General features: G+C 35.6%; 5 protein-coding genes across 5 annotated transcripts; 1 reads left to right on the forward strand and 4 right to left on the reverse strand.

Annotated features, from left to right (window-relative positions):
* Positions 1 to 1,031: 1,031 nt before the first annotated feature.
* LOC124837537 (peptidoglycan-binding LysM domain-containing protein) lies at positions 1,032 to 3,163 on the reverse strand. The gene is made up of 2 exons (XM_047312944.2): positions 2,662 to 3,163; positions 1,032 to 1,751 (listed from the first exon to the last, which is right to left on the reverse strand). The coding sequence occupies exons 1-2, from the start codon at positions 3,073 to 3,075 to the stop codon at positions 1,377 to 1,379; spliced, it is 789 nt and encodes a 262-aa protein (XP_047168900.1). The 5' UTR covers positions 3,076 to 3,163; the 3' UTR covers positions 1,032 to 1,376.
* Positions 3,164 to 3,490: 327 nt separating this feature from the next.
* Positions 3,491 to 5,676, reverse strand: LOC124837531 (microtubule-binding protein TANGLED-like). Its single transcript, XM_047312921.2, has 4 exons — positions 5,300 to 5,676; positions 5,070 to 5,212; positions 4,773 to 4,828; positions 3,491 to 4,642 (listed from the first exon to the last, which is right to left on the reverse strand). Exons 1-4 carry the CDS (start codon positions 5,378 to 5,380, stop codon positions 3,765 to 3,767), a joined length of 1,158 nt encoding a protein of 385 aa, XP_047168877.2. The 5' UTR covers positions 5,381 to 5,676; the 3' UTR covers positions 3,491 to 3,764.
* Positions 5,677 to 7,144: 1,468 nt separating this feature from the next.
* Positions 7,145 to 11,261, reverse strand: LOC124837521 (P-loop containing nucleoside triphosphate hydrolases superfamily protein). Its single transcript, XM_047312909.2, has 12 exons — positions 11,128 to 11,261; positions 10,957 to 11,049; positions 10,681 to 10,823; positions 10,454 to 10,550; positions 10,055 to 10,318; positions 9,682 to 9,961; positions 9,396 to 9,557; positions 8,907 to 9,122; positions 8,786 to 8,823; positions 8,509 to 8,672; positions 8,314 to 8,427; positions 7,145 to 8,221 (listed from the first exon to the last, which is right to left on the reverse strand). The coding sequence occupies exons 1-12, from the start codon at positions 11,132 to 11,134 to the stop codon at positions 7,448 to 7,450; spliced, it is 2,352 nt and encodes a 783-aa protein (XP_047168865.2). The 5' UTR covers positions 11,135 to 11,261; the 3' UTR covers positions 7,145 to 7,447.
* Positions 11,262 to 12,290: 1,029 nt separating this feature from the next.
* LOC124837506 (DUF1995 domain protein, putative (DUF1995)) lies at positions 12,291 to 15,771 on the forward strand. The gene is made up of 9 exons (XM_047312885.2): positions 12,291 to 12,680; positions 12,998 to 13,085; positions 13,550 to 13,663; positions 13,889 to 13,971; positions 14,150 to 14,264; positions 14,533 to 14,624; positions 14,836 to 14,901; positions 15,144 to 15,237; positions 15,424 to 15,771. The coding sequence occupies exons 1-9, from the start codon at positions 12,415 to 12,417 to the stop codon at positions 15,526 to 15,528; spliced, it is 1,023 nt and encodes a 340-aa protein (XP_047168841.1). The 5' UTR covers positions 12,291 to 12,414; the 3' UTR covers positions 15,529 to 15,771.
* Positions 15,772 to 15,879: 108 nt separating this feature from the next.
* LOC124837497 (mannosylglycoprotein endo-beta-mannosidase-like) lies at positions 15,880 to 21,934 on the reverse strand. The gene is made up of 11 exons (XM_047312874.2): positions 21,735 to 21,934; positions 21,496 to 21,634; positions 21,111 to 21,338; positions 20,844 to 20,902; positions 20,367 to 20,415; positions 19,700 to 19,930; positions 19,180 to 19,349; positions 18,874 to 19,078; positions 17,491 to 18,162; positions 17,160 to 17,387; positions 15,880 to 16,899 (listed from the first exon to the last, which is right to left on the reverse strand). Exons 1-11 carry the CDS (start codon positions 21,869 to 21,871, stop codon positions 16,093 to 16,095), a joined length of 2,925 nt encoding a protein of 974 aa, XP_047168830.2. The 5' UTR covers positions 21,872 to 21,934; the 3' UTR covers positions 15,880 to 16,092.
* Positions 21,935 to 22,413: the final 479 nt, after the last annotated feature.

Consider the following 22,413-nt stretch of genomic DNA (forward strand, 5'->3'; position numbering starts at 1 on the left):
CCCACACTTAGATCTCAACAAAAACAACAAAAACATGATTAGATTATATGTCAACGTAAAATTCACCAATTGTTTTATTGAAAACTCACTTTACTGATAGTCATTTGACAAAAATTCAAATGTACTGGGACTCCACAAAGTATGAGAAAGAACTATAATATTTTGAACTAGAGCTCAAATTCCAACACTTATTGAAGTGGGAGCTAAAGAAATATGCAAAGAAGAGTTGAGAAATATTGGTTTTAGAAAGCCCTTCAAATGTTTTTAACTTTCAAGAAATAAAACTAAGATGTACACTGCATGATCTAAATCATTCAAAGATTAATGTACCATTAAAGAAAAACTGTCAAACTGTTTCTTCAAGTTACACCATTTCCCTTGCCGCTTGCTGACATATCTCTCAATCCCATTAAAATTCAAAAATTAATAGCATGAATACTTTCAGAAGTTCCAACAGTTTCACAGTCGATCAATCAAGAAAGATGGAAGCTTTCTAATCACATCGAGTCAAGTTGCCTGAGGCAATGTTCATCTCATGGACATTCCGTGGTTCCAGCCGTACTAGGTGGCTGACTTGAAATCAATCAAATCATCATTTTGCTATTGGAGGGTACAAGTTAACAGTACCACCGATTCAACATTCTCCATTCAAAGGTTCTAGCAACTGACAGCACAAGGCTTAGAAAAGGCAGTAATTCATAAAGACATTAACTGTTACAAAAAGACAGGATGAGAATAGAATATCAAACATTCGTTTCACAAATAGATTCTGATTCCTCACACACCCTTATCTATTAAGTTATTGGATAGTATTAATTTAGCTTCTGAAATGCTCAAAATTTGCTCAATCTCTCCCTGCAAAACTATAATATTTCACAACAAAATACTGGAAGGAAAAGGGAAAACGGGCCATCCTCGTATCCACTTTTTGTTCGAACAGCGTATTCTTGGCATAAATTCTGATCTGGAGTGGTAAATATGAATTCTTACAAATGTGAATAAAATCAAACCTTTCCGCGCCAAGCATATAATGACCAGACTAAAATAATGCATCAATTTCTTTTTTAAAAGAGTAATAATAAAATTTACACATATTCTGAACACACTTCACCACATGAGTGGCTGAAATCTTTTACACACAGCAACAGTATATGACTGTAGTTTCATAAGCAAATATGACAATCTGTTTAGAACTCAAGCAGTATTCAATCAGAGGAGAATGAACAATTTTTTTAAGAGGCAACCTACTGGAGCATATACTTGCCTGCAACACAGTCTCTTAATTATTTATCTATTTGCTTGCCAAGCAGCCTCTTAAATAATTTGTTTTCAACTTGCCACCAACCTCTTAAATAACAAGGTAACCTTAAGAAAGACTATGAATGCCCTGCTTGCCTATCCCAGTTAAGGTCTGCAGAAAACTCGGCAAATGCCGCTCGTGGATCACCATTTGAAACAGACCAGTAATATTGAGCTGTTTCATTATCAACATGCATGCTTCTCTTCAAGAAATCAACCACCTTTTTGTTGCTTTCTTCTGAGGAAATTCTGTTTGACACGTAGGCAGTCCTCGTGTCTGGCACATCATTAGGATACAGCACTGCTACTTCTCGTTTTGCATAGACATCCAGCTCAATAAAGCACGTTCTGTTAATCAGAATATCAGGATTACTAATAGGGATTAATAACCTTTCCCTTGAGTATATGCCATGGTCGCTTATCATGTTGTTCAGGCGCTTTATGTCCATTACCTATCAAAACATAAAAATATCATCCAATGTCAATGTAAATAAAGGCTAAGTTTCACAGAGGATTCTTTTCTTTTTATTAATGGCATGTACAATCCTGCTGTGTTTGAAGGAATCGTCCTAGTTCTAGAATGGGGGTTTTCTGGATCTGGTGTGGTGTGGTGTGGTGGGTTGTGTTAGATACTCGTGTTGTCATGTGCCTGGATGATATTTCTTTCAGGATTCATGATTGATGGTTTCTTGTATTTTTCTTTGACTCTGGCTAGTTTGCTTAAGTGGGGTGGCTGTTGTTTTGCTTGGAGCTGTTAGCAGCTTACAGTTATATCACTTTTAAGATAACTAACGTGAAACTCAATAAGGTAATTTACATCTGATTCGATGATGTTATATAATTTTTACATAGAAGGCAAAAATGGTCTTTAAGAAAACTTCGAAAATAAGATTTGTCTTTTACCCGTATAATTATTGTAAAGTTAAAAGAAAGATAAAGTATATATGTCAAATTGCGATTAGATGATAATGTAAAAACCTTTTACCCTACTACTACTAGATAGACTGATACTTTTCTATTTCACAGAAAACATGGTCTCTAAGAAAACTATAAAAATAGGATTTGGCTTTTAACATGCTTTTATAAACGTTGATTAAAAAATCAAGGGAATCATGGTTTAAATTAAGTAAATTGCATTCCAAAAAGGCTCCAAGAAGAAACTGTGAAAAAATAACAGCCTCAAAAGTCACAAACAGTAACTGTGATTCCCTTAATTCAGTTAATAACTGAAAACCTAGCAACCTAGGATAACAGCATGGAATGGGTGCATTTAGTGGTGTGGAAACTACTAAAAAGTTTGACCCAATATTGTTTAACTTAATCAGGAAAAGTGATAAACCCTTCTTTACAGGTGACACGGACCTGAACAGCGTACTTGACGGCGAGGCTAGCGACGGTGTCGCCGTGGGAAATGCGATGGGAGATGGCGAATTTGGCGAGGGAATTGTCTCTCCAGAAGCTTCCAGAGAGCGGGTCGCCGATAACGCAGTTCAATTTCCAAGGGGCAACGAAGGCTCTTGTGAGCATCTCCCTCTGGGAGGCGACGGAGTTCCAGAGACGGCAGACGCAGCTGGCACGGGCGAGATCGGGGATCGGAAGGTTCTGGAAGATGAGGAGGAGGATGTCGGTGGAGGAGAGTGCCGAGAAATGGGAATTCATGGGGGAGATCACTGTGGTGGCAGTGGTGGTAGCGGTGGAGGAGGATGAGGAAGAGAAATTGGAATTGATGAGTTGCCGGAAAATGTCACCGTCGTCTTCGTCGCAACAACAACCCATTGGAGTGAAATTGAAATACAAAGGATGGCGTATGTGTGTAGAGGGGATAAAAGGACACGTCTTATCTCACTGCCACAATCATTTGTCCACAAAGAATGACCCAAGATTTTTTTTTATGCATAATCATTATTATTTGAAAACTATATTAATTCTATTTTATTGAAATTCACAAACTATTTTTTCAGAAAAATATCTTTATCATTTTTAAAGGACCCCCTCTCTAATTAAATCTTCATCCTTAATTAATTATAAAGGTTGAAGATTTTTTTTTTCTTTCTCTTATTAGAACTGCAAAATATCTAGTCGCAAATTGGATAATCATTATCATCGCTACAAATATTAATTAATTACGCGATTTAACTATGATTAATTTATGGGTATTAAGAGTTTCTGTAAATTCTGAAAAAAAAAGACATAAAAAATATTTTATAAGAATAATATATATATGAATTGATAATGATTTTATACAGAGGGATGGAGTAACAAACAGTAAAAAGACACCGAATAGCTGGCATTGGACTGTGATTTTCCTTGAAATGAGTAGGAAAAAATGGTATGAACATTAAAGAAAAATCCTTGAATCTTCTCTGAAAGCCAAAGAGGAAAAAACCATAAGAGCACAATTATGGACATAAAGAATTGACAGGGTGATAAAAAGTACAAGAAAGTAGCCAGAAAATGGCGAGTTCTTAGATTCCTCTGACAGGGAATTGCATAGACGATGTTGGGCGCTGTTTGAGTCCACTTACAATCCCATCGTTTTTCTTCTGTACAGTTTTCCTGCTCCTTAACGGTGAAAGTGAAACCAATCTGGATGCAATTCTTGAAGGAGAGAAAGATCGACGGAATTTAGATGCAGTGGATGATGATGATGATCTCTTGGGAGGACTCAATCTGCTCAATCTTACAGGTCTTGTGGGTGAAATAGACACAGTTGGTGGGAATTTGGAAGCCGACGGTGGAGACTTGATCAAAAACTTGTGAGGTGTCCCACCCCTGTTTCTTGATATGCCAGGGGACTTGGTCTTGCAAGACTGTTGCTGCCGTGGTGGTGAAGGTGGAGACTTTATAACAAATTTGTGTGATGTTGTACCTCTATTTCTTGAAATGATGGGTGACCTTGTCTTGCAAAACTGTTGTTGTTGTGGCTGTGAAGAAGAGTGGGTGGAAAGGAACAAAGGGTTGGGGAAAAGTACTGTTTTTCTAGCCCACGGCCTATTCCTGGGAGATACCCTATTTGCCATATACCTGTTGCTTTCTTTATCAAATTCTATGACCTTTGGAGGAGAAACCTTAAAGTTGATTCTGGAGCGAGCCCTTTGAAGTTGTGGGGTACCATCATTCTGAACTCTGGTTTGCTTCTCTTTCTTCCTTCTCACCCTCAGCTGTGTGTTTTCAAGTTCTACTTTCTTGTTGCTCCGTTGAGACATTGGAGTTTTTGGGTCATCTGGGACAGTTTTCTTACCAACTGCTGAGACTATTTCCCTGGCAAACTGACTTGCCTGCAAAATTTCTCCAACAGTTTCGCCTACAAGCATCGCTGGCAGCGACATTCTCTTCCATTCACCTGCATAAGGGTTCACTCCAATTATCACAATAATTAAAGGAAAGCCAATTATATATCCATGTTCCCTTGATCATGTTCAAGACCAAGTAAAGATTTCTCTTTGCAACTGAACAGAGAGAACAAACAAAACCTGTGTTTGCTGGAAACTTTCCCACTGGAGATCTCCTTGATGCACCATTCTTGATCCTTCATGACGGCAAGAATACATAAAATTACAATTTGCAGCAACAAATGGCAAAATGTTTAAGAATATTAATACATGTCATTCAACCACAAAAGTATCACATATGTGTAGTCTGTTCACACACCAAAGGTGACTTCTGATTGATTCGTAAATAGAAATGAAAATCAAAGTTTAAAGCTGCAATGTGGTGATCATGAGTGAGTCTTGCTATGAAATGAAATTGAAATAGAATCGAAAGCTTACCTTAGTGACTCTTGCTTGCACCTGAGACTTGTTCTGAGATAACCTCTTGTGCTGCGAGGGCTGAGAGTCACCCCCGACACCACCTTGGTTCCACCAGTCACAGTGTACTGAAGTTCCTGCAGCCGAGCGACGCATTGATCCACCTTCAAACACCCACAACAATTTACTCACAAAGATTCAAAATTTATCTGGTTTCATCAGGGAAGATCACTGGCATTATCATGCAGTACCTTGTTTAAGGTTTCTTTAATCAGAACAGGATTGAGAGCCGCCAAAAGCCTCTTCTGCTTTGGTGGGGTTCTTGCAACCATCTTCGGAATATCCGAGGAATGAAATCAAACACACACAAGGTGGGTCTCAAGAATTTTCCTCAGACAAACAATCTCTCCAACTTGTACCTAGTGCCCACCCAACCAAAGATTGGATCTGAATCTCTCTCTCTCACACTCTCTCTCTCTAATAGGAAGACACGGTCCCAAACCCTTTTGCTTTTGGTTGCAGAGTTGGCTACTAAGTGTTGTTGACGTTGAACAAACACGAACTCTCTCTGTAACGTTTGTTTTCCAACGGTCGACTAAATCTATGTATCTCTATTACTCTATCCTAAGGAAGCTAATTCAACGCCAACGGCTATATGCAACTATTTTTGTCCCTATTTTGGTTGGGCCCACTGGTTCTTATACGTGGGCCTGCTTCCATTAGTCAATAGCATAGCTTGATAATACAACGTTATAAAGTTGACTCTAGACAAACTTTAAAAGTTAATTTACTTTCGATACAAATTAAGCAATATATATTGAAATATTAAATAACCTTTTTTAAATTTTTTTGTTCCGGAGTTGAATCAGCTTTTCATTCACATAAAAAGTGAGTTTTAAATTTCATATGTCGTGGGTAGAAAATTATTTATATTGTTACAAATTATTTTTAAATTATTATTATTATACAACAATAATATTTAATTATGTCATAATTTATTGTTATTAATAATATTTTTTTTAAATCTAAATATGAAATGAAGTGTATTTCAATTAAATTCGAAGTTGGAACTTTGCTTGATGGATCCGCATTTAAATGTGATAAAGTTTAACATATAATTAACAATTCTTCTTCCAATACCCACCTGACACATGTGAATAACTAAATATGATTACTTTTATAGCAATTTTTTAAAAGTAAATGAATCTGATTGGATAAATAAAACGATATTTGGTAGAAGAATTCTCTTAGTTTATGGAGAATTCGAAATTGAAAAAACTTTGTTTCGTGTTTGGTTTATCTTTTAAAAAGAACATTTATATGAGAACAATTTTAAAAATGATTTTTAGTTATGTTTTTTGCAAATATAGTTTTCTACGAAGATGTGGGAATTTAACTTCCTAAGTTAAAAAGTTTTTTTATTAGAACAAATATCATATGACTCTTGTCAAATTATCTAAGGTGATAACAAATTAAAGATTTTAGTAAAAATAGCCCAACTTTCTTATCTCTAACAACTTATATGAATATTATCCAAACAAAAATTGTTCAATAATTATCAGAAATAATGATTTATGGGCATTAAACATTTTCTTCCACTTATGACATCAGGACAATTAAATGTTTCACAGATAATTAGTAGCATTATAAGATTATTGACATTTGACAAGGATCAATTTTGTTTCATAATGAAAGTATATGAATGTGTTTTACACTTTTAATAACTAAATAAATCTCTGATGTGAAACAATTCCTCCCATAAAGATCAATTCTAGTTTACTCATTAGGGCAAGTTAATTAAATACCTTCAGATATTGGTAGTTAGTTAATTTAAGGTTTAATAGTTATTTTTTGTTCCAAATATTTTTTTAATTATTCAATACGATCATTTTCTTTTCATCTTAATGTAATTTTTATTCTTTTTACTAAGATAGTGTTTGCACTAAGTGAATTATTGTAACGTGAATGACTAAGCACTATAAATGACAAAATCTTACCCTCTAAGTATCAATTTAACTTAACTATAACAGAATAACTTCATTAACAAAAAAAAAAGGTTAAGACAATGCACTAAATAATTTTAATAAAAATTAGGATAAAAAGACTATTAAACCTTAATTAAAAAGCAAACGAGAAAAGAAAAAAATTTGACACTTAGACGTGAGATCAGTCAGAAATTTGATCGCACAACAAACACCACGAGCAAGAATTTGAAACTTAAATCTGAGATCAGAAATTTGATCGAACAACATACGCAAGAGTATTTGCATGACATGTTTTGAGAAAAATTTAATTGAATCTTGGTTGATTCATAAACCAAAAGCAGCATACTAATTTATACACGTTGGCATTAGTTAAAATACTCCATTTTTTTGTCACGTTGTTTGAGAAAACAATGTTTACTGCATTTGGGTTGAGCGATACGGCAGGAGTGATGACTTTCTGTTCATGGTTCTTAGCTTAAGAGGACTCCAGACCACAGGTTTACGTTGTAGAGCAAGAACAGGCTGATTCCTAGTGGGCCCCATCATCCTGGAATCTGCCTGTGTTGGACTGTTCATCATAAACTTGCTGCTGCTCCTTACTGACATTGGTGTTGTCAAGACTGATTCTCTCAACTCTGGCATTGGGGCAAACAAACTTGAATACCTATCTTTCCTTTGGCTTCTTATCCGTGATTGCTGATTGCTTCCACCGGTAACTCGGAATGCTGAGGTACGAAGTGGAGTTGACATGCCAGAAGTTGTGTGAGGAGGTAGTGTGGCAATGGAGACCCTCCTCCTTGGCTGAATAACCTGCGTTGTTGATGTTGAAGGTGGTGGTCTCACGGCAATGGATACCCTCCTCCTTGCCTGAAAGAACTGCCCTGTTGTCGATGGCGCAGCTTGCCTCACGGAATTGGTCGCCATTGAAGCCCTTCTCACAGAGTTTTCCTTTCCATTCATGAATGTGGTGTAATTCTTTGATCTCCGAGGAGACTGTGGAGGCATGGAATTGGTTATTTTTCTCAGTGGTTGTCTGAGTTTGGAAGGATTCAGTGGTGGCTTCCTGTTCTGAGCTGTTGTCTGTTGTGACGATAATGAAGGTTGAGCCGAAACAGCAGCAAGTGCTCTACTTTCTTGCTTTAGTCTGTGCTTTCTTTCTTCGTTGATCTGGTTCTCCAGGTCCCGAACCTGTCACGAAATACATCAAATTATGAATCACTTTGAATAGAAAAAAGGGCACCCATCATCTTGTCTGAGTAACTTGCTTCTGAAGAATATACCTTTTCTTGAAGGGTTCTACAATGCTGTTCTCTTGTAGCAAGCCTGAGTTGAGCAATTTGCAAGCTATCCTGTAGTTTATTTGTTTCCTTCTCGTCTTGTTTGAGCTTTTCTACCTTTAATTATACAAAATTTTTGAGTTTCAGGAATTGAAAAGTCATGGTTATGTTTATTAGAACAATTTCATGCTAACTTACCATTTGCTTGTACTTAAACAGCTCAGTGTGGTCTACTTGCTTGCGAGCTGGGCCACCCTCGATTCCACGGACGCGGGTTGCGAAATTCAGTGAGCAAAGTGTCTCTCCCAAGTCTGCTGCGCTTGGACTTACCTGCACAAACATTAACGTTTTGCAGTCTCCACCTGCATTTCAGCCACATATCAAACATTAACAGTCAAAAAATGCAGGCATGAAATCAATTCACAGTAATTTCCAAAGGATCGTATAAATTCTTAATGTTGAAGTGGAATCTTACCTAACGAGCTTTGCAGCATATGAGTGAGTTTTGAGTTCCTGTCAAAACCAGAGGATACAGATAATAATTAGAAAAAAGATCTTTCGGTTAGAGTTTATTTAAGAGAGGAAAAGAAACTTGCCTGTATGGAATGTGGGCTGATTTAGAAGCAAGGGCAGAAATAACATCACCAAGCGCTGAAAGAGACTTATTTATGAATTGAGATTCCTTCAGTCTTTCTCCCTCAGCTTCAGTTTTTCCCACTCGCTCACTGCCAGCTAAGTCTACTAGCCAAAGGTGACTCTTTGTTCTCTGGCCATTAATTAAATTTTCCCCCATTACAGTTACTCGCAACAAGCTGCATGTAAAAGCACCTCTTGATCATTTGTCTATAATTATTAATAAATTCTGCCAAAAATCGTGTCGTTGAGAAAATTATATTACATCTACTGCAAAAAGAAAGTAACTGCCAGCTTAAAACATGATCTATTCAAGGAAAACAAATATTTAGTTTAATATGATTATAATATTTAAAGAATTAAGGTCTTCAAAGGTATAAAATACAAATAAGTTTAGAAGTAAATATGAAGTACGCGCAACAATTAGTCAATGTCTAAGAATGTAGCTATACCAGTGCGAACGGCTACTAAGCTCATTAGCGCAGGTGGATCCAACTGATCTGACTCGATTTCCAGTCTTAAGCATTTCCCACACGTCTTCTGTTCCATAAACACGAGCTTCAATAAGTCCAGGGACATCTTGGGTTCCTTCGGCAGCTTGCTTTATCTCCAATCTAAAGTATAGAAATTTGTTTTCTTCATCAGTTAACAAACATTTTATACAACAAAATTCTATGCATCTAGTTGGGTAGAGAATGCAGGAAAGCTGGAAATTACTCGGGGGATCTAAGCACTCACTTCTTTGTAGGTTGAGTTGAATTTTCCACCAACAGATCTCTTATCTTCTCATTGTAAACCTCCAGCATGCTGACAGATAATTCATACTTCATTGTGCCATTTCTCTCATCAGTTATCCGAAATAACTCTTCCAGGGTTCGGTAGTTAACTCCCCTGTGTTCTGGTGTTCCTTCCATAGTGAATGTTTTCCCAGTTCCAGTTTGCCCATAGGCAAAAATGCAGACATTGTACCCATCCAATACTGATGTAACAATGGGTTTGGTCTGTTGAAAAACAGCCTCTGCATACCAAAAAATGCTTTCAGTTTCAATGATTTTTCACAAAAACAACTTTCTTCATTGCAAAACCAACAAAAGACGCAACTTCTCGTTACCTTGGTTATCTTCTGGCCCAAATACATGGTCGAATTTAAATTGCTTTTTAGAAGATTCTGCACAAATGACTTGAAGCTCATTATCTGAAGACGACTCAAAATTGACAACAGAAGCAGACCCATTAGCAATTTCACTCGCATTTAATGGTCTGCATCTGCAGAAAACTCTGATATTCCCCTTGAGTTCAATTACTTCATTGTAAAGCCGTCTTCGCTCAGAGGACTCCTCCAGGTACTTTCTTTTCAAGAGTTCATATTCAGCACCTATACCATAAGAACATTCCAAAACCTATAAAAATTATAATTAAATTAACTAGACAGAAAGAGAGAGAAAAAGAGAGAGAGAGGAGGGTATTCAAAATTTCATGTATATATTGTAGTTTTCTACTAGAAGCATACCGAGAAGCTGCACGGACTTCAAAACATCAGTGCCCGGAAAAGATTCAATCGTGAGCTTCACTTCATCAGACAATGATATATGATGCTTCTTCAAATCCTAATGCATGAACCATAAAACCCCGGTAAAATAAGGTTTACGAATAATAAACAGAATGCGAGAGGACAGAGAGTCCAGAAATTTAAGGAAAAGAAAGAGACAGAATTCAATGTGGTTTCTAAAGATTTACCTGAATTTTAGTATCGAGATCAAGTATTTTCTTCAATATGGGAAGTGTATGACCTTTATCCGGAGAAACTTCGTGGATTCCCTGTGACATACTGTTTTCATCCACGGAGTCTGAGTTCTCGTTCACTTGCTTCGATACATCATCTGATGAAATTCCACAAATCGACAAACCATCTAACGTCAGAATTAACAAGGTAATTTTGGCTGAGATTAAGATCATTTTCTTTTTTTCATTCCAAATGGAAAAGGGAAATTGAATAGAGAATAGAGAGCGAACCTGGCTCAGAAGTTATCGACGGTTGCTTGAGTTCGTAGTCAAGAACGAAACGGTGGAATTTTTCAGCGAGCATTTGGATTTGAATGGATTGATCTGCAAGAATGGATGATTTGTGTCAAAGAATAAGTGGTTAATTCAATTGATTGGTGAATAGAGAGAAAGTGAGAGTACCGCTCATGGTTCTCTGAGATAAGAGTGGCACACGATTCCAAGATCCAACTTCCTCAGCAATAGAGCGCAAGAGAGCAATAGAGCATAAGAAAGCAATAGAGCGCAAGAGAGGAATAGAGTACCGTTCTTTTCTTGCTGAGATTTCAAAGTTTGAAATCACAACGGCTATATGCCAATATCAAATTCTCAAGAGCGTCCACCACACCGTCTTCTATTTTGGGCCTCGGGATGGGCAACCCAAATTCGAAAGCCCAACGTCGGAATGGGCTAGGCTGTTTTTATTAAACACCTGTTAAAATATAAGTTTTAAAAATTCTTTATATATAAAATTTTTGAACTGAAAATAGTATATATTAAATTTCGAAAACAGTTAAAATATTAAAATATTCAAGTCATAAATAAATACAATAATTCCGAAATATTTTCTTTCATTTTAAATTTAGGGTTATAGAATCTTCTTTGAGCAAGTCAATTTATCTAAAACTTTTTGTCCATAAAAACTCCACATTTACATGTCAAACTTCAAATTCAAACAGGTGAAAGATTTGAAGATTTGACGTTATATAAACTTGATTAAACTCGTAATTTGAAAATTGATAAAGTCTATGATATGTTCATAAGAAATCTCAGGTATAAATATATTTTATATTAAATATCTTTTATATTAAAACCTTGATTACTCTTTTTGAAAAATTAAAGATTTTAATATAGGAAAATATTTTTTGGACACTCGTACCACAATCCATTTTTAGAAGTATTTTAGTCATTACAAAAATTAAATTTTATATTTGTAAAAAAAAAAGGTAAAATAATAAATATAAAGTGTCTGTAAAATTTTGTTAAGTGTAAAAATAATACTACCTTTTAAAATAAGATATCACAATAGACAATTAAAAGCAATAAATTTATATTTTTACATATTACTATGAAAGACATGTAATGTCCAAATTTTTATTTTGAATAATTTTTTATTATTAGTTATTATTATTATAATTCAAATTATAACATATAAAATTAATAAATTCTATAAGAAAAAGATTATTAATATTTAATATAGTTAAAAAAAATACCCGTTGAATTGCAGGGGTACATACTACTTTCTACAAATGAAAAATGAGATTTGAAAAGTAAAATGATTAGCCAAATAAATATCTGTTGAATTAGAAGGCATGGAGCAAAGCTGTAACTGTGGTTGATAATATCAAGTTGGAAGCAATTTGCAATATCGATGAATGAGCCATGGCCTTTGGGCAATGAACAAATTAACACTTAACAGACATCACATAAATGGCTTCTTCAACCATAGCCTGCAACTTCAGCTGTAACTACCATCCTTCAATACCCCTTCAAACCTCAGCCACTCCTTTTTCCTTATCTTTTTCACACCCTCTACTTTGCTCTTACAATGGCCTTTCCCTTCACTCTTCAACCTCCACCTTCAAAGTTTTTGCCAAGTTTGAGAAGTTCCAAACCGAATCCCCTGAGCCTGACCCACCATCCCCATTGGAAGAGAATACTGTAACTTCTGTTAAGGATGATGAGGAAGATGACAGGTATTACTACTTTACAATTTGGACTGTGTAGATTATTATTTTTGTCGCAATTTATGTTCTTTGTAAATCTCGGGCAAAAGTGGATGGATACATAGGACTCTTGTCTTTGTGAAGGATGTTTTGTTTAGGTCTGGATTGTGTTCTAGAAACTCAGTCAGCATGTCTCCCATGCTTAGGCCATTTAACTGTGTCCATCAATTTTAAGTCACACCATAATTTGAAGTCATGTGGGGATGGGAAAATGGTACATTGACGAAGTTAGATGTAAATTCCAATGGGTAAAAAAAAAAATTTCACTTTTTTGCTTTCTGTTTCAGTTGCTTGCCTTCAGACTTGGAGGGTGCAGTGAGGCAATCTGGCGAGGCCGCAGGCTTATTTGTATCTACAGGAGGGATGAGAGCCACAGTATGTACCAGAATTTTGTTTTTCTTCCTTTCTTTATTTCACACAAAATTGTCATTTGTTCCAAGTTTTGCACTGCTGGTTTAGGTCACGCAGCGCCAAATTAAAAATATATTTCTTTCGTATATTTTTTGCGGACGAGGATTTTTGACTAAAATCTGTTGTGCTGAGCATCTTCTTTGGCATTGCAATCCTTCTAACAAGCTCAGTCAACTTAACCTGGTTAAGATCAATAACTTATAAATTTAGCATGTTAAAGGTGAGCATGAGTAAGAGCAAAATTCTTTTTTTCATTATTTTACATCTGATGTAACTAAATGTTTAAGCCGAGGCAGCTTGAAAATGCTGCTATGGAGAATGCTGTTTACCAAGCCGTTGCTTTATCAATCAAAGTTAATAATTGTTTTCTTTCAGTTTCTTAGCGCCAAATGCATCTTGCTCTAAAAGTATTTTTAACTGTCTTACAGGTTGAACTTTTAATCCCGCAACTGCAATTTTTAGATGACGAAGGTGCGCAGGTTGAACTCTGGGACTTGTCAAGGATTTTTTTGGATACACTCATTGAGAAAACAAAATTCCAGGTTGGTGGGATGTATTCCGGTAGTTGTAAACTTATAACACATGAAATTATGAAGGAATATTTAATTTGAAATGTTTTTCTATTCTCTATTGTTGATTGCAGTATGACATATGGCTAAAATAGAGCATTTAAGTGGTTATGAATTCAATAAGGTTTTATGGTATGTGTAGTATTTATTTTGGAAGTTGTAAACTAGGTTGATAAGCTTCATGAATTTGATTGTTAGAGGGTTAAAGCCATATTTCCAGATGCTGGTGCAGCAGCCCTTCTGAAGTTTCGGTGGAAAGATGCTATATTTAGATTTGCAAGGTAAGTTCCAGAGCTTAGATTAACGCTTTGAGTTTTATTCTGCTGGAAAAGTAGTTGTGGGGTGTATCATCATGTATAAGATTCTGACTTTTGCATTGGACTTGGCTGCTAAAGTACTTGTTGGCTATGCTGTTGTAGTTCCGTCCATAACATTTCAGTTCTTTTGCTATTTATCCAGCTTGAGTGACCGGAAGCCTGTGGAAGGTGATGATGAGATTGTGGTTATGATTGTTCCAGATTATCAGATGTTAGAATATGTGGAGAGAATTGCATCCAATCTCTCAAATGATCCAGTAAATCCCTTGACATTCATGATCTCTTGAAATTTAAACATCCATCTGCTGAAAAATGTGATAAACTTTCCTCAACATGAGGTAAAGCAATATGTGAAAGCTGCTTTTATGACAAGGGGTTGGTACTTCTCATATTTGTCTTTCTAGAGAGCTGTCATAGACTGGGAGATAGATAGCCACCTCAATTCAGACTTGCATTTAGATTAGAAATTGTGATTTGTGTTTGTATTATTTACAATTTTCTTTCAAACTATACATACAATGGCAGCCTAGACCCCTCATCATGTGGAATCCACGCCTGATTAGTGAGGATGTTGGAGTTGGCTTTAATGTCCGGAAATTAAGGCGCTTCTTTCTAAGGTACGATTTCTGAGCCATCACATGGTTTACTACTTAGGCTTCAAACTACTGTAAATGGTATTTTCATCAACTGGGTTTTTTCTTCGTATGTATTAGGTTCCTTGAGTGCTTTTCATTTTTGTGTTCTTTCCATTCTTAATGCAATTTATTTTGTAAAATTGGTTTATTCTGATCACACTAGCTACTAAATTCTGATCTTTTTGTTGTACAGCACTTTTACAACTGTCTATTTCATGAGACCAATGCCATTTGGAGCAATCTTCAGGTGTTATCCAGGGTAAGGTCTTTCATTCTATCTTGATTTATAAGAAAAACAACTTTTGAATTTAGAAGTGGATTATCTGGTTCACTTGATTTTTAAACATACAATCTGAACATGATTCACTATTTTTATATCCTGTTTCCATGGGATAAAATTGATGAAATCATACACTGTTAATTGGTTCCTTGACATATTAGTTGCAAAGCTGAAATTATTTATGATTTTTTGTTTGCTTCCTGTTCTGTTGATGTACTCAGACAGTGGAAAGTGTTCAGTGATGACAAGGATAGGCCAAATAGATATTTGCTTGCCAAGGAATTCGAGAGCCGTCCTGATGCTGAAGACATTGAGGTTTATAGCTTCAATTCTAAATTACCTTGCCTGATCCAACCATTTTCTTAGAAAAAAAGAAATTGAATTGAATGAAAATATCATTGGAGAAAGGAAAGAGAGCATATTTGTTTGGTGACTAGCTCCTAGTGATAATCAATATAACAATATATTGATCTCTCGGGTAACTTTTTCTTCACGTTGCAGATTCTATTTAGCGAAGAAGAACAGAAGTCAGAGCAAGGGCAAGGTTTGCTAGACAAAGCTGCGGGCATATTCTCTTCAATTAGCCGGATGATGAAGTCTATATGATAATTGATGATCTTGCATACTAGTTCTCTTCATAGCGCATATCACGCCCATTCATTGCAATTACATGTTTGATTCTTCAAAGTTAATTTTAGAAACCTTGCAACTTTCATTACCATATACTATGATGCAAGTTTACATGTTGTGATGTATTCTAATTTGTGCCAGACCACACCACTTTTGTAGGGCAAGTGTTCATCCCTACTCTGTATAGAAGAAATGAATTTGTTTTTCTTGGTTCTCTAACACGATTGGCTAGAAGCATAAGACAACTGCAAATTTTGAATCGATACCAAATTACAAGCCATAAAATGATCGAGGCATAACCTTCACTCCATTCTGAGGAGCCTGAGCTTTCAAAAGATTATTCTCATTGAGACAATTTCCACTTTGCTTTTTATTGCACAATTTAACAAGCAAAGTACTAGAAATATTGGTCTTAGCAACATAAGGTGGGAAATATGAAATTCCCGAATGTTGTATTAGAATGCTAACTTTCGCAGGTTGAAGGAAGAAAAGTGATAAACTCATTAAGTTCTCTCATGCATTTGAAGTACTCAGAATTGATCAATTCACAAGGTTGCCTGTGACATCACTGAAGACCTTTAAGGATGGTTTGTCGTCAAAATTCCAGCCATGCAGAGAAACTCGAGGAGTGACACCTGGAGGGACTTCAAAAGAAATTTTAACAGTCATGGTCTCTCCTGGCACAAGTGAAAAATAGTTATCTGAGTAATGAACAGGGAGAATTCGTGTGTCTTCCCCCTCCTTGTGGTCCTTATTCGAAGCATGGACAGAAAAGTGTAGAAAGAATGCAACACCTATATCTTGCCCATGAATTTCAGAAACCTTCAAACCATCACTTTTCCCCGCAAAGCATTTATGTATCCTTGTAAACCAACCAGCTTCTTGCTCTTTTCCCTTGACACTGTCTACGGTTTCCAGTTTTTGTCTAGCCTCTGAACCGTGCTCCAATGTCAAACTGTTAGAATCTGGTTTCTTAGATGTGTTTTGCACATGCATTCGAAGTTTGTAGGTAGATCCTTGAATGAAAACCTCGGATGTTATCTTGAGGGGAATTTTCTTCTCCCGATACGGCTCTAGTAGTTTATAATCTCCACCAGGAAGATGCAACCAATAAAAGTTTCTAGATAAAATTTTATTATCTGACATGTTATAGAGTTTGAGAAGAAGAAAGTAGACTGGCTTAGGATGTTTTGACTTAGGATACTTCATCTCAACAATAGGTGTTACATTTTTTGGCAGTGCAGTGAGATTTTCATGAACTTTGTAGTGTGGACATGTGCCTTCGAGGTCCCACACTGAAACTTCCATAGCTACATTAGACAATTCTTCTGATGTAGTATTCACCACCTGTTTAAAGAAAAAAAGTAAAATGATGTAAAACCTTTAAGAAACAATTCACCATTGGATCATCAAATAATTTGCAGAGGAAATTGTGATTATTCCAAGTTTTTCCGGTTCAGTACTCCGGTAATTCCTTTAACTCGCTAATTTTGGCCGCCAATCTCAATTTTCAATTTATAATACCAGAAAAGAGTTTTGCACTGTGAAATGATATTTCTATTTTTATTCCTAGTTCATAAAAATAGAAGTTCAATGTCGATACTTGCCTCTATAAAATATGTAGCCAGATTAAGCTGTACATGAATTGGCTCTGCAGCGCATCGACAACCAAAGAATCCTGCCGTTTGGTCAAGAAGATGATCATAAAATTGGCCTCTAAGACCAGTCCAAGGATTTTGTGTCTTCCAAATTAAGACTCCTGTATATTTTTTCCACATGTGAGAAGTCCATCCTTCCAGAAGAGCTCTATATTGTATGTAGTTAACTAGTTGAGCCTGGGAAGATTATAATATAAAAAATAGAGTTAACAACAGAACAACAAAGATAAGAGGATTGAAAGTGTATCATGTATGATCCACCTAGATAAAGTTTTCACACCTTCAAACAAAAATCATCAAGATCTTTCACATCACCATAAAGCTGAATTTGATCATGAACCTTCTTGGTTGGATTTGAATATGGAATGTATTTATGGTATTTCCACAATGGATTAGGAACTTCTTCTACATAACCGCTGGAAAGTTTCCTAAACAGTGGTATTTGCCATCCTTCTGAAGGCATTGTTGCTCTTATGGTAGCAGCAACTGGCATTCCTACAGAACCAACCTCAGGGTTGAATCCATAGTTGTAAAAATCATCCTTGAAAAAATCTTCAGGATTTTGAATTTCATAAGGTCCATCAGTGAAGTCCCCTTTCCCATCTGCAAACCCATCCCATAACGATCCTTGTATGTAAATCCGTGTGCCATCTAGATATTGGCTAGGATCCCCCAACCTTTCGGATAAGTCACCTACAGGTTTTTCCTTTTCTTCTGCATGTCTGAAATAAGGATGAAGTTTCAGATCATTTTTCAGCGCCATATTTATATCATCTGGTGGAGTTTGTTCATTTCCACCCACCCAGAGAGCAAGACTGGGATGATTTCTCAGAAGCTTGACCGTGTCCCTTGCACAAAACAAGAAAAGGTCATGATCCAGGGGACCATTTGGATTTGATACTGGGATACCACGTCCATCCACATCCCCAGTAATCCAGAATTCCTGCCATACCTACACGATTTAGCAGCAATATGATTAAACTTATAAAAAAATCAAACTTATAATATTATTAAATGATAAAGCTATACAATGTTTAAGGATCTTATCACAGAATATGTTTTTAAATAGGTAATTTGTTGTGTTATATTACATATATAGAATTATATATATATATATATACCCACGCACAATACATATATTAATATTAGATGATCATATAAGAAAATTGTAACTATTAATGGACTTATTTAGGACAATGTATATTAGTACTTCAAAAGTTTTATAATAGAACACTTTTAAATAGGTTTGTAGGCTAGGATAGGTCTTCGTGGTAGTCAGGTCAGACCATTAAAAAATATCCATGACAAGTAAATGTGTCAAACTCAACCTATCTGGTGAAGGTGTTTTAAACCAGTGAATTTTAGAGTGATCATTTGGTCTACTTGCAACAGCATTAACAATATTTTTTATTTGAAAATAAAAAAGGTCATGATAAGATTTGAACAAAGCCTCTGGATATCCCAATATAGTGTAATACTCTGATCTCAAATCCAACCTGCTTATATTATAATGACGTAGTCATTCAATCTAATGCAAACTGCTATATACACAAGTATTTAAAAGGAAAGAAACACAAATAAGCTACATAGTCACACAGCAAAGCAGCAGCAAAGTAAGCGCATAAGCACATATAAACAACAATGAGTGTCTAGTATATCTTACCAGAAGACCATAATAATCACAGTAATGATAAAACTCTGGCCTTTCAGTGAGGCCACCACCCCAGCAACGAATCATGTTAAAATTCATATCTGCATGAAACTTGATATCTGTTTGGTATCGCTTTTTCGAAAGTCGCAGTAGCCCATCAGACAATATCCAGTTTCCCCCACGTATAAAAATTGGTTCTCCATTAACTTTGAACAATCTATGAAACCATTCAGTAATAAATATACAAAAGAAGTTTAAAATGTGAATAATCCCACTGAGGAAAAAGTAAAATATTATATTGAAGTAACAGCATAATACCTTCCACCAGTAGCACCATCAATATTGCTTTCAATTTTGCGGAATCCAAAGTGATGGCTCCATGAATCAGATTCTCCATATCCTTTTACATCAATGTTAATAATAACGTTGTACAAAGATTGCTTCCCCATTCCATTTGGCCACCATAAATTGGGCTTGTAGAAGAAGAGCTGCAAATGCAAATCATTAGCCCTTTAAAAGAAGAGATAAAGCTTAAACCCCAAATTATGCGAGTTAACAGCGTCAATAGAAAATGACCCTACAAAATATTACCAATCCAGGACTGCAAATTTCCTCAACTTCGAAAGAAAAGAGAAATTTCTCTTTTTTTTTCTCCGAAAAATGTTCATAGAGAAATTTATTTAAATAGACCTCATACAAACAAGTTTGCACAAAAGCGGCCCAAGTTGCACCAATACCAACGAATGATACACATAACAAGACAATATATACATTTTCTTTTCTCTAAGTGTATCAGTAAGGAATGATTGAGTTTTAAGGACAGTGGACTAAGACTGACCTCAGGAAATGTATATTTCACCCTTGATGTTGAAGGAATTGAAAGATTTTGAGTTTGAAGCTGCTCTACTGAGTGCATGCCCCCTTCGAGTTCTGTTGTCACATGGATACTCAAAGAACACTCTGCAGTCGAAGAGCTCTTGTTTTCCAACTCAGTTGTGGCATGTAGATATACTCTCTTATAGTTGTCAAAGAGCGATGACACCAGGTGGGGATCAATTATTTTTACTGGCTGCAGCAAACACAGTCAACTATAAATCGACTCTAAATCATGCTTGCTCTGATTGAAAAAATGTTTAGAATGCATAAAATGCAAAACTAATTAAGCAATTCTTATTATGTGTTTAGCTCATGTCTAATGTATTTTTGTTCTAGTTTTGTTTCCTAGACATCTCTGTGACTCCCCAAAAATGTATCTAATCATTACCATGTTCGGTTGGATCTAGAGGAGTTCAGATGTATTTAATCATGAATTGAAGAGTATATGAAAGACAACACTCTTTTTCTTTTCGGGTTAAGAGCAAAGCACAAAGACAGTAAATTGAAAAAATCGAAAAAGACGAAGATAAAAGAAAGGCTTTGATAATTGGTAAACTTTAAATGCATGGGAAAAAAATACGACATACGACATACTTTTAAAAGGATCCAAAGCAATTAATACAACTCACCCCAGTAATAGAAATGGAAACCTCATCCCATATTCCGGTATTCCTATCTCTGCAATCATATTTAACACTTGCATTAGCTATTGATATACAGTTTGCTTACAAGTAATGCCAAACTGCTCCATGTCTTGTTTCACTTTCTTTTCTTTTTCAGTGCATAGGAGAACATCATAAAGTCATCAAAGGAAAATATAAACAACATATCCAAAGGAAATTCCAGTGTCATATTAGATAAACATGCTTCTACTTTGATGCCTTATTTTTCCTTTTCAGTCTAAATGCTCTTTTACATTAACTTTAATTGTGAATACAACTTAGTGACAAAGTAAAAGTGCCTCCATTTGTCAAAAATATAAAAATGAATATCCTGATAATTCTGCTAGTTTGTTACTATAACCCTGCTAACCAAAAGGAACTCTGGTAGTTTCCTATTCAAGGAAAAGAGTAAACGAATTATCACAAGAGTAGTAACAATTTCACCTTATGGGAGCCATCCAATCCCAACCTTGAACATATTGTGTGGCCACATCCTTTCCTATCTACACAAAAAGAACAAAATAAAAGATGAACTGTATATTCCGCATGCATCATTCACTCTTCTTTCCTAATCTTAGACTCTTAAAATTCAATTAACTTTAGAAGTTATCGACCACTAGAATTTAGAATTTACACTATTATATAAACAGGAAGTTAAATAATCGAAAAGGACAAAATTATCTAACATGATTTATAAATTTAGTTTCTGACCTCGTGATCACCACCTTGTCCTCCCTGTGGAGGAATGCTCCCAGGATGATCCGGAGGGTGAACAAGAACCGCAAGCAGGTTACTACCATCAGAATGAACAACATCAGTGACATCAAGAGAATGTCTCCGGAACATTCCATTAGGAAGTACCATCTTGTGCCCATTTAAATAAACATCAGCAGAGTAATTCACTCCTCGGAAGTTCAGATCACAGTGCTGATTCCCTGACTGTAAAGACAATGTCCATCAAACTCCAAAAAAAGAAAAGAATAATCAAACCAGAAATCATCATATTTGAATTAAGCTCAATCGAGTTAACAACAGCCCACTTCCTGAAATTTGAAATATAAAATTGCGTTATATGAGAGAAAAGAATAATTCTCACCAGCTTACACTGGAAGGTTGTAAAGAACCAGAAGGTGTAATACTCTCTTCCAGAGTCAGCAATATCGAAGATTGCCTCATTTCCTAGTCCATAAAAAGGATCAGGCACCACTTTGTTTTTCACCAAGGTTGCCAGAACACTGTGAATGATTAAACATGATTTGAAGTTAAGAATGAGTTGAAGGAAGAAAGCAGAATGTGCATGCATTGCATCGACAGTAAAAGAGAGAGAGAGATTACGTTCCAGGGACAATGGCTTCCATCCAGGGTTGGTTGGAAGGAGAGGGAGGGTTCGTGGTGGTGAGTTGAGTGCCTGTGAAATGAACCTGGGTGGAGCTAGCTGCAAGCCATCCCGAATGAAGGGTGATCTTCGCCATTGTTAACAGCAAAGCTTGGAATGGAAAAACAGACAAATATCAACACAGCTTGACTTGACTCTTATCTTCTCATCTCTCACTTTCTTTGCCATTAATGACCCATCACTTTTAACGAATCTTTATTAACAAAAGGTGATGTATTCGGTAAAGATAGTTTCACACTCAAAACAGTTATATAATTAACAAAATCATTAATATAAAACAAACAAAAAATTAATTAATATATGTAGATTCTTGATATAATTTTATGAAATATTGTGTATTTAAAACTTAATTTAGTTTTAATATTTTTTAGAGTAAAATATTATCATAATAGAATATTTATATGTAGAAAATAAAAATTATAAAATATTTTTTTAATTAGTAATGATGAAATGATTATAAAATATTTTCCAATATTATTTGCTAGATTCTTAAACTTCACATTCTCAAAAATATGGTCGATCATCTGAAATATTATTTATTTTTTCACTTCTGATTATATAATGAGTAACATTATAGACTGGGCTGGATTTAACAGTCTCACAATGTTACACTGATAT

Source organism: Vigna umbellata, chromosome 8 (assembly GCF_029865625.1).
Source record: "Vigna umbellata cultivar VRB3 chromosome 8, Vumbellata_1.0, whole genome shotgun sequence".
Taxonomy (NCBI): domain Eukaryota; kingdom Viridiplantae; phylum Streptophyta; class Magnoliopsida; order Fabales; family Fabaceae; genus Vigna; species Vigna umbellata.